The following is a 17026-nucleotide window of genomic DNA, read 5'->3' as shown; positions in this document are numbered from 1 at the left end:
CCTAATAGTTGAAGGCAGTCGTAAACCCTTACTACTGGCATATCTTGAAGGGATTTTGCCAGTTGACTGATGTGAGTGAATCTGTCGGTCAGTAAAGAGGCTCTGGCTGTGATCGAATTGAATTGAGCTCCGATGAATTTGATTGTTTGGGTTGGCATGAGTGTTGATTTGCCATAATTTATTAGAAAGCCTAATGAGTGAAGACAAGTTATCGCAGTAATGATATCTTGGTAACAGTCTTGACTGGTCCTCACTTTGATAAGGCAATCGTCTAGGTATGGGTAAATCGTGATTCTTTACTTTCTGAGGTGAGCAGCGACAGCCACTAGAATCTTCTTGAATACTCTTGGTGCAGTACAGAGTCCAAAGGGGAATACCATGTACTGGTAATGTTGGAGACCTAAAGTAAAACGGAGAAAACGTCCACGAGGGAGGTGAATGGATACATGAAAATATGCGTCCTGCAGGTTGAGAGAAGAAAACCAGTCACCAGGCTCCAGAGTTGGGATAATAGTATTTAGAGTGACCATTTTGAATTTTTGTTTCCTTATGTATTTATTTAGTAACCGAAGATCAAGGATCGGTCTCCAACCACCTGTCTTCTTTTCTACAAGAAAATAATGTGAGTAGAATCCGGTTCCTTAGAACTCTTGCAGTACTGTTGCTATAGCTCTTACTTCAAGAAGGTGGTCAACTTCTTGTTGTAATATGATCCCGTCCCTGAAGAGGGACAGGGTGGGAGGCTGGGAAGGGGGAGGAGAGAGAAAAGCGATGGTATAACGTAGGGAGATAGTTTGAGTTACCCACTTATCAGGGGTAATACATACCCAATGTGAAAGGAAAGGTAATAAGCGAAAAAGGAAAGGTTTAGAACGAGTCTCAAGCTCTGATGCATCTGGTGTAGTTTTACTTCTCTCGACTGTTGTTTCAAATTTGCTTGCTGCGTTGGGATGAACAGTTGGGGTTGTTAGTCTGAGGGCAACGCCTGTGCTGCCTGCTGCGACCCCTCTGTTGGTACGGGGCCTGGTTTTGCCTCTGGTACTGGTAAGTGAATTGTGGGTAGCTACGTCTCTGATATTGTTGGTACCTGAACTTGCCAAAATATTTCTGCAAAGAGAGGTAATTCAGGATCTGATATTCCTAATGTAGGAAACCAGAAGAAATAAAAGGAAACAGTTGAGGCCACCTTTATACTCCGTAAATTAGCTTTTACTGTATGTGCTTTGCATTTAAATGTAAAAACCACAACAAATAATGGACACACGAAGGAGGATTTTAAAAGTAAATAAAACAGGTTTGTTCACCAAGGTTTTGGCCTCCCCGTGAAGTCAACAATGTCTTGCTCTGTTCTTTCTGTAGGACTAAAGCCTATGACAACAAACGCCACAGCCTGAAACTAACTGGCAATCCCTTGACTACTGCAATTTATCAACTAGTGAAGGTGTAATCCACACATCTTCTGGATGTGCTTCACTGTCACATGTAGTGGCACTTAGACCACTTCCAGAAAGAGCGAATGAGTGTCCTCTACTGCCGTAGCGGAGAGCCAACTGGCTGTAGACAGAGCCTCATACACTAAGCTTGAGAGGCCCCAGGTTCAGTTTTGCCTGTTGGCATTACAAGCGGGGGCTCCTCTGGGGTTTCAGCTGGGTCTCTGAAGCTCAGGACATGCTTCCTCGGCTAGGGGAAGTGTCACCCACATGCCTTCTGGGTGTGGTGTACTCAGACTATTTAGAGAGAAAGAATGAATATACAGCCTTAGCTGAAGCCAGCTGGCTTTTAGCTCAAGTTCTAGAGGCTCATGCAATAAGCTCCAGAGATCCCGAGTTCAGTTCTGCCCATCAGTGTTGCAAAGGCACAGAGGAGCAGCAGAAAACGAAGTTAAAACCGGATAAGTTTCTGCTTATTTTTTGTAATTAATTAGACAAATCATTGGATCTGTTAAGATGCTCCCAAGACTGATATTCTGATAGCCATATTGAGTCAAATGAAAATAAACAGAGAGGCCTCAATTCCTCAATCAGATCTGACAAAATGGACCTCAGAATCAGTCAACGTGGCATTCCACTGCGCTGGGAGATCCTACTGTAGATTTCGGCCCTTATTTTGTCTTACAACTTCTTAAAGATTCTTGTTTCACCAATTCGTTTTCATTCCAATTTACTGGCAAAACAAACTTTAGTTCTCTTGGGTGGTACAAAAGATGCTTACTTCTGTTCGGAAGGTCGGATATGGGAAGCTGTGGCCTTCAGGCGGGCAATGTTAATCTTCTCGGAAAGCTCTTCCACGGTCTCGATGTCCACAGGCTCATCATTCTCACCATACTCACAGTCATTCTGAAATAGTTAATTTTTTTAAAAAAGGGAACATGAAATCTGTGCTTGCGCTCAGACCAAACATCTTTCACTCCAGACTCAAGATTGTTTCCTAATGTTTCATTGCAATCTATGGCACCAGCTCATCCTTCAGTCAACAGGTAAATATACTAGGCCGGTGATTTATGACAGACTCTTAACCATAAGAATCCCATTCAGGACTCCTCCCCCACTAAATCTTCACATTGGATTGGAGCTATCAGGAATATCTCCTTCTACCATTTATGCTTTCATTATAAATTACACAAAGCCTTTAAGAGGTGGAGTCCTCCAGCTTGAATTTTCAAATGGGCTACAACTACATTATTCTTAGCAATTCTCTGGATTTCTGCCACTAACAATGATCTGATTCCAATTAAAATGACCCCATTAGTTTGAAGATTGTTGTAAATACCAAAAAGATTACTATAAATGGGAGAGATTAGAAACACCGTTTGTTTACTTGTGAATTTAGCAGCAGAGTCCAGTTTTAGTTTTATTGATGGTCTACTACTGTTTATCTCTCTCATGCTACTAGCATGTTATCACCAATCTTGTACACTGCTGAAGAAGCAGCTTATGCCCATGATCTTCTCCATGCGAGGTAAAAATGTTTAACCAGTGACAGAGGCAGTAAAAATGAAGCTGAATTGTCACTAAGCAGAAACATTAAGAAAATAAACAGGGTAGAAACATGGGTAGACTCCCACTATGTTTGGTAGTTGCTCCTGGATGTACTTGAAGACCCTCCAAAATAAATATTAACATAGAGAAGGAGAAAAAATATAGTACATTAAATACACACACACACACACACAAACACACACTTAAAATGTACTTTGTCAGAAAACTCAATTTTTAAAAAATCTATTGAAAAATTCAAATGGACAGAATCCCCTTAAAATGCACAATAAAGGGCACAGAAATCTGGTGCTTTCAGACACAGAGAAGTTCACTACAGAAGGACTGTGGAAATAAATGCACTGCAGGGTCACCCTTCTCTCTCCAAGAAGAGACTGCTCACAATATTGGTAAAAATTCTAAAAGAACCTAAGTGTCTAAATTGTTTAAAAGTCCGATTGAAAAATCAATTAGGTGCCCCTGAAAACGTTTTCCTACAGCTGTTTATTAAAGACAATTCCCATGGATAATGCAATTTTAAAAAACACTCCCCAAAATATGATCATTTCCAAATTCCCTCAGTGACCAAAAATATACCCAAGATCACTAGTGTACTGCAGAGATGAAAGACTTTAGCCCAATGCTTACAGGGCTGAAAGAGTGAAGTAAGACAGGGTAGCCATGGAATTAGTGGCATACATAAAAAAAAAAAACTCAAACAATTTGCAAAACAGTATTTATGATCAATAGTCTATTTATATATTATAATGTTCTATCCTTTATTTAGATAAACTATTATCAGGCCTCCATTTTCTAAACTGTATTTCACTGAAATACCCTAAACTATCCTTATCTCACTCTCTCTTCCTGCTCTTCTCTTCTGTCTCTTCCCTTCTGTCTGTCCTTTCCTTCTTTATGCTGAGCTGCTTCCTCTCTTCTGTGAATTGTATACTAATCTGAAACCAATGCAGAGATTTAATCACAAAAAATAGCAATGCATAGATGGAGTAAAAGTAATGTGTACTTATCACATCAGAAAAGTGAGGCCTGTAAGAACATAAGAACAGCCACACTGGGTCACACCAAAGGACCATATAGCCCAGTATCCTGTCTCCTGACAGTGGCTAGATGCCCCAGAGGGAGTGAACAGAGTCAGGTAATCATCAAGTGATCCCTCTCTTGTCATCCATTTCCAGCCCCTGACAAACAGAGACTAGGGACACCATTCCTACCCATTCTGGCTAATAAGTATTGATGGACCTAACCTCCATGAATTTATTTAGTTGTTTTTTTGAACCCTGTGAAAGTCCTGGTCTTCACCACATCCTCTAACAAGGAGTTCCATAGGTTGACTATGCACAGTGTGAAGAAAAACTTCCTTTTGTTTGTTTTACTGGTTCTTACTTTTTACTGAACCACCATAACTTGCTATATATTATTTGCTTCATAGTCAAAATATGCAGCTCCTTAGAGCTGTTTTATAAAGTTCTTCGTATCTGATGGGTGGAAAGGAAAATTAAAATCCCAAGATACTGACAATTAGGCATGGATGAAACTCAACTATGCATTCATCAGCATTCTTGAATTGCAGCACAAAGCAATCACCATAAAAACATCATAATTTATTACTTACACTATTCACCAATGTTTGCAATGCAGTACTTCCAACTGTCAATCATAACATTTATGAGGAGGAGTCCTGTGGCACCTTAAAGACTAACACATTTATTTGTGCATAAGCTTTCGTGGGTGAAAACATTTTGTCAAATGCATCAAAGCAGCCTGCCCCTCCCCGTGCTACTGCCTCAGAGGCAGCAGTGGGGGGAGGGGGAAAGGGCATGCGGCTCCATGGCAGCCAGTATACATGAGAAGCCAGCTTAAAAGCTGATACAGAGGCAGCAGCATGGAGGGGGGGAGGACGGGAGAGGGGTCCTGTGTGTAATCGTAAAGGTTAACCAACAAGCCCAAGCTCATTGGTTAACAATTACACTGTCAAGTCCCCACAATGAACCTTGTGCCTCACTGTACTCTCATGCAGAGGCACAAAGGACAGGGTATAGACATTTCTTCAGTTCCTCACAATTTAAGATGAGGACTGCAAAAAGCAGGGTTGGGTAGACTGTGGAACCTACTTTTGATGATGTAATTGCAAAGAACCAGATCTTGTTAGATACGTAACTGTTCTTTCTCTAATATGTTTGTGTTTAGTGTCCCTCTATAAACGATTGACAGGCAGTATCCATTCTGGATAGTGGGTAGAAGCATCATCATCAGTATCAGTCAAACAATAACAGAGCAAGGCTCTAGAACCGTCCACAGGATATAGCTGCTTTTCTCTCCCAACACTTAGTGTTATTTCAAGAATACCACAGGCGGGTTTGATTGGTTGGATTTAAGCATAATTGTGAGACTATTGATAGAAATGTAGCCGTGTTAGTCTGGGGTAGTTGAAGCAAAATGCAGGACAATGTAGCACTTTAAAGACTAACAAGATGGTTTATTAGATGATGAGCTTTCGTGGGCCAGACCCACTGACTTTCTTCCACTATTTGATCTGAGGAAGTGGGTCTGGCCCACGAAAGCTCATCATCTAATAAACCATCTTGTTAGTCTTTAAAGTGCTACATTGTCCTGCATTTTGTGAGACTATGTTATGGTGGATCTTGGGATGTGGCCTTAGGACCACCTCATTCCTATGAAAATATTCACAAGGATGTCTGGCCATAAGGGCCTGGAGCTTACTGACATTCTGGGAGGCAACAGGCCAGGAAAGCCATCATAATCATCTAAAGTGGAGTTTCAAACAATCAGAGGTTCCATACATTTCAAAAGGAAGATGCTGATTCCAAAGAGGGGTCAGGTCACTAACTGGTTGGAAATAAAATCCTGTTTAGTCAGTTAACCGCTTAAACCTTAGGGTTAACCAATTAAACTGAATGGGGGCGGGGAGGGGAGAAGGAAGGGAGGGGAACCTGCTCTGGCCTGGCTGAAGCAGCCTCCAGCCTCTGGGGCTGCTGCCAGATCTCTGGCCCCCAACATGTGGGACTGCCTCCGGCCCACTCAGCCCCAGCTGGAAGCCACATACAGGGGCTGCTGGCTCCCACTCCAATTTGCATCGTGGAGGGCTCAGTGGGGCTGGAGCAGTCGTCTGTGGACAGAGGGCTGCTGTTGGGCACTGGTTAACCATTACTCAGTAAGCATCACTCGATAAGGTTAGCCGGTTACGCGTTAACATTCCTATAGGAAAGCATACAGGAAACCCTTGGGTAAGGTGGATTCTATTAGATATGAAAAGGTAGAGTCTTAAGTGAAATCTAGCAAGCACACCAATATATGGTATAGTAGTCCCAGATGTGTTCACACAGTTGTTGTATTTTAGTTTAGGTGCTTTATCATCAACTGACAAGACCAGAACCTGTCCTCTGGAGGTAGGCTCTCATCAACCAGGAGTTCTAGAAACTGTATCTTCTGCAATAATGTTAGATGATTTTTTGTAATTCACACTTCTCAGCTAAGACTAGAATTTCTGATGTTCTCATAAGGAGCTCTTGGAATGACCTGTTAGCCAGTGCCAGTATTGGGGACAACTTCATCAGCCAACAATGAATGAAGTAGAATGCTGGTGTAGCTCAACTCCCTGGTCAGGTTCTTCCTGGTGTTCCCCCTTGTTTAGCACAAGTGATCTGACCAGAGAAGCTGATGGGGAAAATGATCTGTTTCTTAAATGAGAGACTAGCTTCTAGCAGCATGAGATTACAGCCCCATTAAGCCCAACATGTGGCCACAGTGACATGCCTTAGCGTGATAGCTGGCTAGCATGATATTGACTAGCCCAACGTTGTTGCAGAAAGGATTGTGGTGGGATTGTGTAGGGAGGGTTGGCAGGCCTCTCTGACACACAAATTACAGACCATAGAGAAGAGTGATTTCTGCTAAGATGGAGAGAACATATTCCTCCTCTCCATCACCGGGGCATAAGACCTCTAGTGGCACCACTGAAATTTATAGAAGTGCTGGTCCATGCCTCAGGCTACGTCTACAGTGCAGGCTTTCTGCACAAGAACAGCTGTTCTTGCACAACAACTTGCAGCGCGTCTACACTGCACACATGTTCTTGAGCAAGTAAATTTATAGTAAAGTATCAGAACAGAGGGCTTCTTGCGCAAGAGTTATCCCTCTCCCCATGAGGAATAAGCCCTCTTGCGCAAGAAGGCTGTGTGGACAAGCAACAGGGGTTTCTTGTGCAAGAAACTTGTATGGCTAAAATGGCCATCAGAGGTTTCTTGCTCAAGAGAGTGTCCAAAACAGTTCTTGCGCAAGAAGCCTGCAGTGAAGACATAACCCCAGTGTTGAAGACAGTTCGGTCTCTTCTTTTAGAGATAATGATGCAGAGGAGTTCAATACCAGATCCAAGGTCTGTGCTGGAGGAGTCTTCCTCTGCACCAAAGTCTGTTCCATATCACCAGCTTGTGTGCATGTCTTAGAGGTTTTGTCTCCAAAGCCTTACATGGTCTGTCCTTGTGTGACGGGACAGAGTTCCGACTGGATTCATTGCCCCTGTGTTGGGCACAGCCCATTTTTGTTACTAACTTCAGTATCAGCTTTAGTGCCATGTGATGCCAGTGGAATTTCAGGGTTAATGCTGTATCTTCTTATATCTCCATCTTCTCTCTAATAATTTTTGGGGTAGCTTGACTGCTGTACAGCTTAAAGTCAATTTGTCCTCTGTCGGAACTCTGTAGCCTGTCTGTGTAGGATCAGAAGAGACCTTCACAGATCACGCCAGAAAATGACGTTTCAAACGTGAGTTACATGATTTACACGTTCTTGCAGAGAAAAATGGGATACTGAACATCTACTCAGTAAAATGAACTCTCCTAAACAGAGGAGTCATTTGCTTTGTCCACCTTTCAAGGAATTAGTTCAATACAAGATGGACAGGACATAAGAATGCAAGTTTCAAATCAGCCATGTTGAGGAGTTCTTTTGGAGGGGTGTACAGGAACAAAGGCAATATTTGACTATCAGTATTCAGTCCAGACAAGTTAAGGAAGTTCAAGATGGTTGTATACCAGTAGATCAGAAGAATTCTAAAGATGTTTTAAGAAATGTTGAGTGATTTAGCCAAAGTGAAGAACTAAGGGGTCAGAATCACCAGGTTCCACTTTGCTACCACGGATAGAAAGAAAGAACTGAGACAAGGACGCAGTCACCCTATGCTTTATATGTGCTTATATAGGCAAACAAGGCAGACAGCACGTGCATAGTCCTGGCAGACACTGCTATTCAAAAGACACAGATCTAGCACGAGGTACACATGTGTTCCCATGCTGGGAATCACCCACACACATTCTTGAGGAACTTTCATTTCCTCTATGTCTACATGGCCACCTCTCCCATGAATTCTAGCCAGAAGACTATTTTCTCCATGACCATCCCCTGAGATTCATAACAGCAGGAACAATTATTAGCCAAAAGATGTAGAAATGGCAAAAGAGACAATCAGGATAATCTCAGACGTGCAAGAAAAGAAGGCAGAAAAACATCTCCTCCTTGTCTCTTTCACCAAACCTCCTATGGTTTTTCAAAAGGGGAATCATGCTGCTGGGATCTATAGCCTTCCTCAGATGGTGATGTGAAAGAAGCTCTAGCATTCCCCTATGAACTACTCCTGAGCACGCTCCTTCCTGCAAAACATGAAATGCATGGTGTGACATTCAGGAGGGAAGACTGGATCTCTGAAAAGCAAGCATGTATAAAGATATGGAGGAGCAAGACATTTGCTGAAGGAAGTGGGGAACTGTCAATTGCAGTGGTCCAGATGCAAGTTTAGACATACAAGATGAGACAGCAGAGGGAAAGCACCAACTCTTTCTCATTCTTCCCCACCCGGCATACTTCTTGTGGTTTGCAGCAGTAGGGTCCCCCACTGTTGAACTACAGGTGAACTGAAGAACAAGTTACTCACCCTGTGTAGTAACGGTGGTTCTTCAAGATGTGCCCCATGGGTGCTCCACTCTAGGTGTCGGGTCCAACCCGGCGCCGCTGATCGGAAGATTTCAGAGCCATCTTTGGCCGGTCTGCGCATGCCCCCTGCAGCGCGCGGCTTTCGCGCCTTTGATCACGAGCGCAGACCGGCCCCCCCGCCAGTTCCTCTCACCGCTCGGTCCCTGAAAAGATAAATCAAAGGGAGAGACCTGGAGCGGGAAGGAGGGCGGGTTGTGGAGCACCCACGGGGCACATCTCGAAGAACCACCGTTACTACACAGGGTGAGTAACTTGTTCTTCTTCGAGTGGCCCCGTGGGTGCTCCACTCTAGGTGACTGTATAGCAGTAACCGGAACACCAGCGCTCTGGGTCAATTAATTATTGCCTGTAAAAGACAGGACTGCGGAAGCCACCGCATGGTCTGACGCCCATCGTTGCACTATAGCATAGTGTCTCATAAAATTAGTACTTGAAGCCCACATAGCGGCTCTACAAATATCCGCTAGGAGAACTCCCCTGGAAAAGGCCGTAAAGGTTGCTACTGCCCTAGTTGAATGTGCCCGTGGATTAGAGGGCAATGGTCTGTTACGAATAGAGAAACACCTGGTTATGCAGAGGGAGATAAGCTTAGCTATGCGTTGAGTTGAAAGTGCCTGCCCTTTGGATCGCTGCGCTGTTGATACCAAAAGTGTTCGGCGCCACTGTCTGGTTCTGTCTATGTAGAAGGCAAGGGCACGTCTGATCCAGTGTATGAAGCTTAGCCTCCTTATTTGAGGCATGCGGCTTTGGATAAAAAGAAGGAAGTACAATCGGTTCGTTGATGTGAAACGACGAGGAGATCTTAGGAGTGAACGCCGGGTGCAATCGTAGCATCACTGCTTCTTTTGAAAACAATGTGAATGGGGGAGTCGACATCATCGCTCCTAACTCACTGACGTAATTGCAAGCAGGAAAGCAGTCTTCATAGTTAGCATCTGCAGTGCTACGGATGCCAGTGGTTCAAAGGGGGGAAACATAAGTGTTTCGAGTACTAAGTCCAAATTCCACGACGGTGGAGGAGGTCTCCGAGGTGGACTTATATTATTTAGACCCTTGAGGAATCGCTTGGTGGTCGGGTGTGAAAACAATGAGAACCCCTGTATCGGAGAATGGAAAGCACTGATGGCCGATAGATGAACACGAAGGGATGCCAATGAGAGTTTTGAAGTCCGCAAGTGAAGCATGTACTCAAGGACCTGGTGTAAAGGAGCGGACAGCGGTTGGACGCTGTTTTGAAGGCACCAAGACGAATATCTGCGCCATTTAGCAAGGTAAGTACGTATTGTTGAATCTTTTCTACTATGAATCAGAATGGACTTGACCTGCTGTGAGCAAAGGTTCTCATCTTGTTCGAGCCAGTCAGGAGCCACGCTGTCAGATGTAACATCTCTAGCTTGGGATGTAGAAGAGAACCCCGTTCTTGAGAGAGAAGGTTCTGGTGTAAAGGCAGAGGCCACGGAGGCCGTAGAGACATCCTGTGCAAGAACGGATACCAAGCTTGTCTGGGCCAGGCCGGTGCTATCAGTATCACCATTGCTGCCTCCGTTCTGATCTTCTCCAGTGTTCTAGGAATGAGAACTATTGGAGGAAACGCGTACAGTAGTGATTTTTTCCAGTTGGTTAGTAGTGCATCGCCTAGGGATCCCTTGCCGATCCCTGCTCTGGAACAGAAAAGGCGACACTTCTTGTTGGAAGCCGTTGCAAACAGATCTACCAGGGGCGTGCCCCATCTGTTGAAGACGTCCTGAATCACATCCTGCCTTATCTCCCATTCGTGGTCGACGGGAAAGCATCTGCTTAGGGAGTCAGCAATGACATTGGCTATGCCAGGTAAGTAGGATGCTGCTATGATGATATTGTTCCTTATGCACCAGTTCCAACACCATACCGCTTCTGTGCATAGGGAATGTGACCTTGCTCCGCCTTGTCTGTTTAGGTAATACATCGCTGCCATGTTGTCCGTAAGCACTCTGACTGTCTTGCCTTTCAGGTGAGGGAGGAAGTGTTTGCATGCCAGGAATATTGCACGCAACTCCAGTATGTTGATATGTAGACGCCTCTTGGCAGGAGACCAGCGACCTTGTATGCGTTCGTCGCCCATGTGCGCACCCCATCCGATGAGGGAGGTGTCCAACGTCAGCTGTACCGATGGAATCGGTCTGTGGAAAGGCATTCCCACCAAAATGTTTGATGCCTTGGTCCACCAGCGCAGAGACACGTGAACGTGGAGCGGAGGAGAAACTTGTTTGTGAATGTCGTGTCTTCCCGGAACATACACAGTTGACAGCCAGTGTTGCAGGTTTCTGAGGTGGAGGCGTGCATGAGGAACGACAAACGTGGCTGCAGCCATGTGGCCCAGGAGACGCAGACAGGTATGTACTGAGACTACTGGGCCCTTGCCGAGTAGACTGACCAAGTCCTTTATTGCCTGGAATCTGTCCTTCGGTAAATAGGCTCTTGCCAGCCTTGAGTCGAGAAATGCCCCTATGAATTGTATGTTCTGCGTTGGAGTGAGGGTCGATTTCGACTCGTTTACAATCAGTCCAAGAGAGTCGAACACTCCTCTGACCGTTGTGACCATGAGGAATGTTTCTTCCTGAGACGTACCTTTTATCAAACAGTCATCCAGATAAGGGAATATGATGACTCGCAGTCGCCGGAGGTGCGCAGCAACGACGGCGAGGGTCTTTGAAAATACCCGTGGAACAGAAACCAGTCCGAATGGGAGGACACGATATTGGAAATGCTCGTCCTTTATGACGAAACGCAGGAATCGTCTGTGTGCAGGATGTATTGCTATATGAAAATACGCATCCTGTAGGTCGAGGGCCGCGAACCAATCCTTGTTGTCCAGAGCTGGAATGATCGTAGTGAGCGTCACCATTTTGAATCGCTATTTTCGAAGGTAGTGATTCAACTGACGCAGATCCAGAATAGGTCTCCATCCCCCCGTTTTCTTTTGCATTAGGAAATAACGTGAATAGAAGCCCTCTGGGACCTTCTCTATCGCTCCGATGGATACTAGGCGATAAGCCTCTTGTTACAGAAGATCCTCGTGAGATGGGTCCCTGAAAAGGGACGGGGATGGTGGGGTGGTAGGAGGGAGGGATGTGAGTGGGATGGTGAGACCGGATCTTATCACCTCCAATACCCATTTGTCTGACGTTACAGCAACCCATTGATGGTAATAGGGTTGCAGTCTGTGATGAAAAATGGGCTTGGCATCTCTGGCAACGACTGGAGTGTTCAGCACACCCTCGACATGGAAGTCAAACCTGCTGTTTGGGCGCCCCGGCATTGTTCACTCTAGTCAGGTGAGGACGTCTGCGCTGTGGCCTCTGCTTAGAATGACCTTTATCATAAGGACGGTTTTGTTGTCTCCGGAATTGATAGTCATAACGTTTTTGGAACGGAAAATATAGTCTGCGGCGGAAAATTGGGATGTACATTCCGAGAGTACATAAGGTTGTTCGCGAGTCCTTCCCTGAATGGAGTACGTCATCCGTATTTTCTGCGAAGAGCTTAATCCTATCAAATGGGAGATCCTCCACCTTGAATTGTAGCTCTCCGGGTACTGCGGCCGTTGTTAGCCATGAGGCCCTTCGCATGGATACTGCCGTAGCTACTGTTCGCGCCGCTGTGTCAGCCATGTCACTGGCAATCTGCAGACCTGCTCTGGCACACGCATAGCTCTCTTGAATTATCTCACGGAGGAGAACCCTATCGGCCTCGGAGATTCGTTGTGCAATTTCTGTCAATCTTGCAATGTTATCGAAGTTATGATTGGACAAGAGCGCTGCATAATTAGCGATACGCAGGAGACGCGTGGATGAAGAATACACCTTCCGTCCAAAGATGTCTAGCTTTTTTGCATCCTTGTCAGCTGCTGAATTTCTGACCTGTGGGCTCTTTGCTCTCTGCAAGGCTGCGTCCACCACCAGTGAATTGGGCTGGGGATGAGTGAACAGGAACTCTGCCCCTTTGGCTGCTATGAAATATCTTCTCAGCCCTTTTACACGATGGGGTAACTGAAGCCGGCGTGTTCCAGATCTCTGAAGCCGACTCTAGAATTGCCTCGTCTAGCGGTAAGGCCGCTCTGGACTGATGCCTAAGGTGCAAGTTCTTCCACAACTTATGTTGTTTCGCCTGCACGTCCATTAGTTGAACTTCCTGCGACTGTGCCACCCTCATGAATAGGTCTTGGAATTCACGGGCATCGTCCGGTGGTGAAGGATCCACCACGAAAACTGCGTCATCTGGGGAGGATGATTGGACATCCCCAGGGGAAACTGCAGGTGTGTGCTCGCCTGTATCCGAAATTTGACCCTCCTCCGGATCAGAAAAGACTGATACTGAGGGGGCCGTGGGAAGGGGCGGCTTCGGTGACTGAGGTCTTTGATATTCTGGAGCATTTGGTGAAGATCGTCTATGATAAGGCTGATGGCAACAGCAAGAGTGGGAATGGGAGTGTGATCTGCCCTTCCTTATAGGGGCATGATAACTCCTGTGAGCATGATAATCATAGTCAGGAGATGATCTCCTTGATGCATATCTGCTGCCATTCTTACTCCGATATGATCTGGGAGGAGAGTAGATCGGCGAGCGAGAGCTATGTGGAGACACACATCTATAGGAGTAATTCGAGCAGGAGCGTCTATGAGCATTGCTATATGCAGAGGAATAAGCCCCACTGTCTGAGTGACATGCAGGTGGGGAAGGCTCAGGCAAGAAGTACGGTGAAGGCGACCTGGAATGGTTTCTAGGTGCTGATTTCCTTGCTGTCTTAGTAGGAACAGCTGCCCGGGACTGCAGAGCAGCTGTCAGGTCTCCTGCTGGGTTGCCATGGTTACGCTCAGCACACACCGGCTGAGAATGTCTTGGAGGCAGAGAGGTTGATTGTAATCTCGGTGCCGAGGGGTGGGAGGACTGAGCAGCTCTCCGCCCCAAGTGAATGATCTCCCCCCGCAAGGAGCGAGTGCTCTCACACGGCACCGGGGGTGCTCCAGGGGAATTGCTCTCTTGCGGTGCCGTCTGCCCTGTCGGCACCGTGTCTACGGCGCGGTGAGCCGTGGTCTCCTGGTGCCGCTGTCTCTTCTCTGGAGCACTCCTGTGCAGGGGTCGGGGATGCCTTTTTCAGCGGTGCAGACTCCGGTGCCGCTCCTGACTCGTCCCACTTCTGCGGGGACAGTTCCTTGTCAGGCGGCATCGTTGGTGGCATTAGTGGCATGGCCAGCTTATCCCCCGAAGGGATTCTGGTCCGTGCATGCTCCCTATAAGTAGGGGAAGCTGCTGCAGGAGCCGAAACTGTGCGCGGCTTTGATGATTCTGCCACAGACCGGGTAAGTGATTTAGATGCCGGTCGAATGCCCACTGTTGCTGCCTCCGACTTGTCCTGACTCACCCGCGGCAGGGGGACGGCGGGGAGAGAGCGGGCAGGAGAAGCCTTTTTCTTTTTTGTTTTAGGCACTCCTGGGGATGGCACCCTTCTCTTCGGAGCAGTTATTTGCTCCTGTGAAGTTTGTACAGGCTGAAGAGCCTTGTCGCAGAGAAGAAGCTTGAGCCGGAGATCCCTGTTCCTGCACGCCCGCGGGGTTAATTTCAAGCAATGAGCGCATTTTGGGGGTACATGGGACTCCCCCAAACAATTGACACAGACTGTGTGACCGTCTGAGGCTGGCATAGCCTCTTTGCACTGGGAACACCATTTGAATCCAGGTGTCCCAGGCAAGATTAAATTGACTAGACAAACTGCCGCACTGGCAGAAATTGACTAGAACGTCTTTTTTTTTTTTTTTTTCCAAAACTAACTAACTAATTAACAGTAAACAAACTACTGAACAAAGACTAACTATTTTACAATTCTTCCTGACAGGATTTGCTCTGTGTCTGAGGAGATCACAAAGCTCCGCCAGCAACCTAGGACGGTTGAGAGGAACTGGCAGGGGGGCCGGTCTGCGCTCGTGATCAAAGGCGCGAAAGCCGCGCGCTGCAGGGGGCATGCGCAGACCGGCTAAAGATGGCTCTGAAATCTTCCGACCAGCGGCGCCGGGATGGAACCGACACCTAGAGTGGAGCAACCACGGGGCCACTCGAAGAAGAACTAGAGGTTATTTGCTCTGCCAGGAGGGGAGGACTGGACGCAGGCTTTGCATGCAGGCATTTTCCTGATCACTTCTTTAGTTCAATAGTAAGGAAGCAACCCAAAAAGACACTCATGAGATTTTTGGGTCTCTTTCTGAGGGAAGGTCTACACTACCAGTTAAGTTGATCTAACTTATGTCACTCAGGGATATAAAAAAGCCCTTCAAGCGATCCATGTTTCATGCTAGTCACACTGGAGTAATGTTGGCGGGAGAGAATCTCCCACAGACATAATTTCAGTTTCTTGCTGAAATTGAGTAATTATGTTGATGGGAGAACACTCTCCCATTGGCAAAGTGCTTCTTCATCAGATGTGCAACAGTGGCGTAGCTGCACCATATTTTAGAATTGGTCCCAGATCTAACAAATCTGGAAGCAGAGAATACTTTTTTTGCAAGTTTTTTGGGAAAAAGACCACCACAAAATAAGGCATACATTTAAAACTCAGCTGCAACCTCAATTATGGAGTGATGGAAGTCACAATAAAACAGTAAAAAGACCACGGAGAATGATTTAGCAAAACTGTATCACAATGAAGCTAAATATCTGATTGACAGCTTTTTTTTTTAAACTCCTCAAACTTCCTCCCAAAACCCCCAAATTAAAAACAAAAACAAACAAAACACTCACTCCTCCATATACCTACTTCATGTATCAGTACATATCAGAAGGAAAATGTCAAGGTTTGGTTTTAAGGCTATTTTAATATATATGCAAGTAATTTGAATGAAAGCTGAAAACAAAAGCTTCGTACAATAAACTAAACTTGGGAGGCAAAATGAGAAAGGACAAAAAAATTAAAACACTAATGAATCTGTATAGTTCAGGTGACAGAGCAAATAACCAATCTAGGCAACATGTGTCAAATGGAACACCCATTAGGTTTAGCAATTAGGAAAATCCTCTATTCTTAACTGAGGAGACTATTGGCAAATCAGCAAAATCAACACGTTCCAGTGCAAAACAGCAGTACAAAAGACCAACAGGACAATAAGCTATATCAACACCTATAATGGATGCTGTTACTCTATATAATGCATTTCTAAGACCTTCTCGGGAACATTATAATGGAATATGGAGCACTACTTCACAGGGAGAGTATTTGGTTTAGGATCATATAAAACAAAAGAACAGTAATACTGGGTCAGACCAAATGTTCATCTAAACTAGTAACATGTCTTCTGATAGTGGCCAATGCCTGATGTCACAGAGGGAGTAAACAGAACAGGTAATCATCAAGTGATCCCTCCCATGTTACTCATTCCCAGCTTCTGACAAACAGAGGCCAGAAACTCCGGGCTAATAAGCAGTGATGGACCTAACCTTCATGAATTTATCCAGCTCTTTTTTGAACCCTGTAAAGTTCTTTCACAACATCCTCTGACAAGGAGTTCCACAGGTTGACTGTGCATTGTATGAAGTACCACCTCCTTTTGTTTGTTTGAAACCTGCTACCTATTAATTTCATTTGGTTATTCCTACTTCTTATGCTATGTGAACAAGTAAATAACTTTTCCTTATTCACTTTCTCCACACCAGTCAAGATTTTATAAACATCTATTATAGCCCTCTCCTTAGTCTCCTCTTTTCTAAAATGAAAAGTCTTAATCTTTTTAATCTCTCTTCATATGGCAGCCATTCCAACCCCCTAATTATTTTTGTTGCCCTTTTCTAAAATTTTTCCAATGCCAACATCATCTCTTTTGAGGTGAGGCAATGAATTAATACAAAGGTAATAAAATATTCTCAGTCTTAATATCTATCCACTTTTAATTATTCCTAACATTCTATTTGCATTTTTTGACCGTTGCTGCTGTACTTTTGTTTCCAGAGAATTATCCATAATGACACCAAGATCTCTCTCTCCCCCTCTCGGGGTCATA

General features: G+C 45.3%; 2 protein-coding genes across 3 annotated transcripts in view; both read right to left on the bottom strand.

The window, feature by feature from the left end:
• LOC102449777 (MAX gene-associated protein) overlaps positions 1–17026 on the bottom strand; it is a 256194-nt gene that overhangs the window by 116988 nt on the left and 122180 nt on the right. The gene's annotated exons all lie outside the window — the stretch shown is intronic.
• LOC142829131 (MAX gene-associated protein-like) overlaps positions 1–17026 on the bottom strand; it is a 72083-nt gene that overhangs the window by 12273 nt on the left and 42784 nt on the right. Inside the window, 2 exon segments of the mRNA XM_089778826.1 lie at positions 255–400; positions 2212–2336. Of these exon segments, the coding sequence (XP_089634952.1) occupies positions 255–400; positions 2212–2336 (271 nt within the window).

The sequence above is a fragment of the Pelodiscus sinensis genome, chromosome 5, assembly GCF_052426305.1.
Source record: "Pelodiscus sinensis isolate ZL-2025 chromosome 5, ASM5242630v1, whole genome shotgun sequence".
NCBI classification, from domain to species: Eukaryota; Metazoa; Chordata; order Testudines; family Trionychidae; genus Pelodiscus; species Pelodiscus sinensis.
This window is presented reverse-complemented; position numbering and strand designations above follow the sequence as displayed.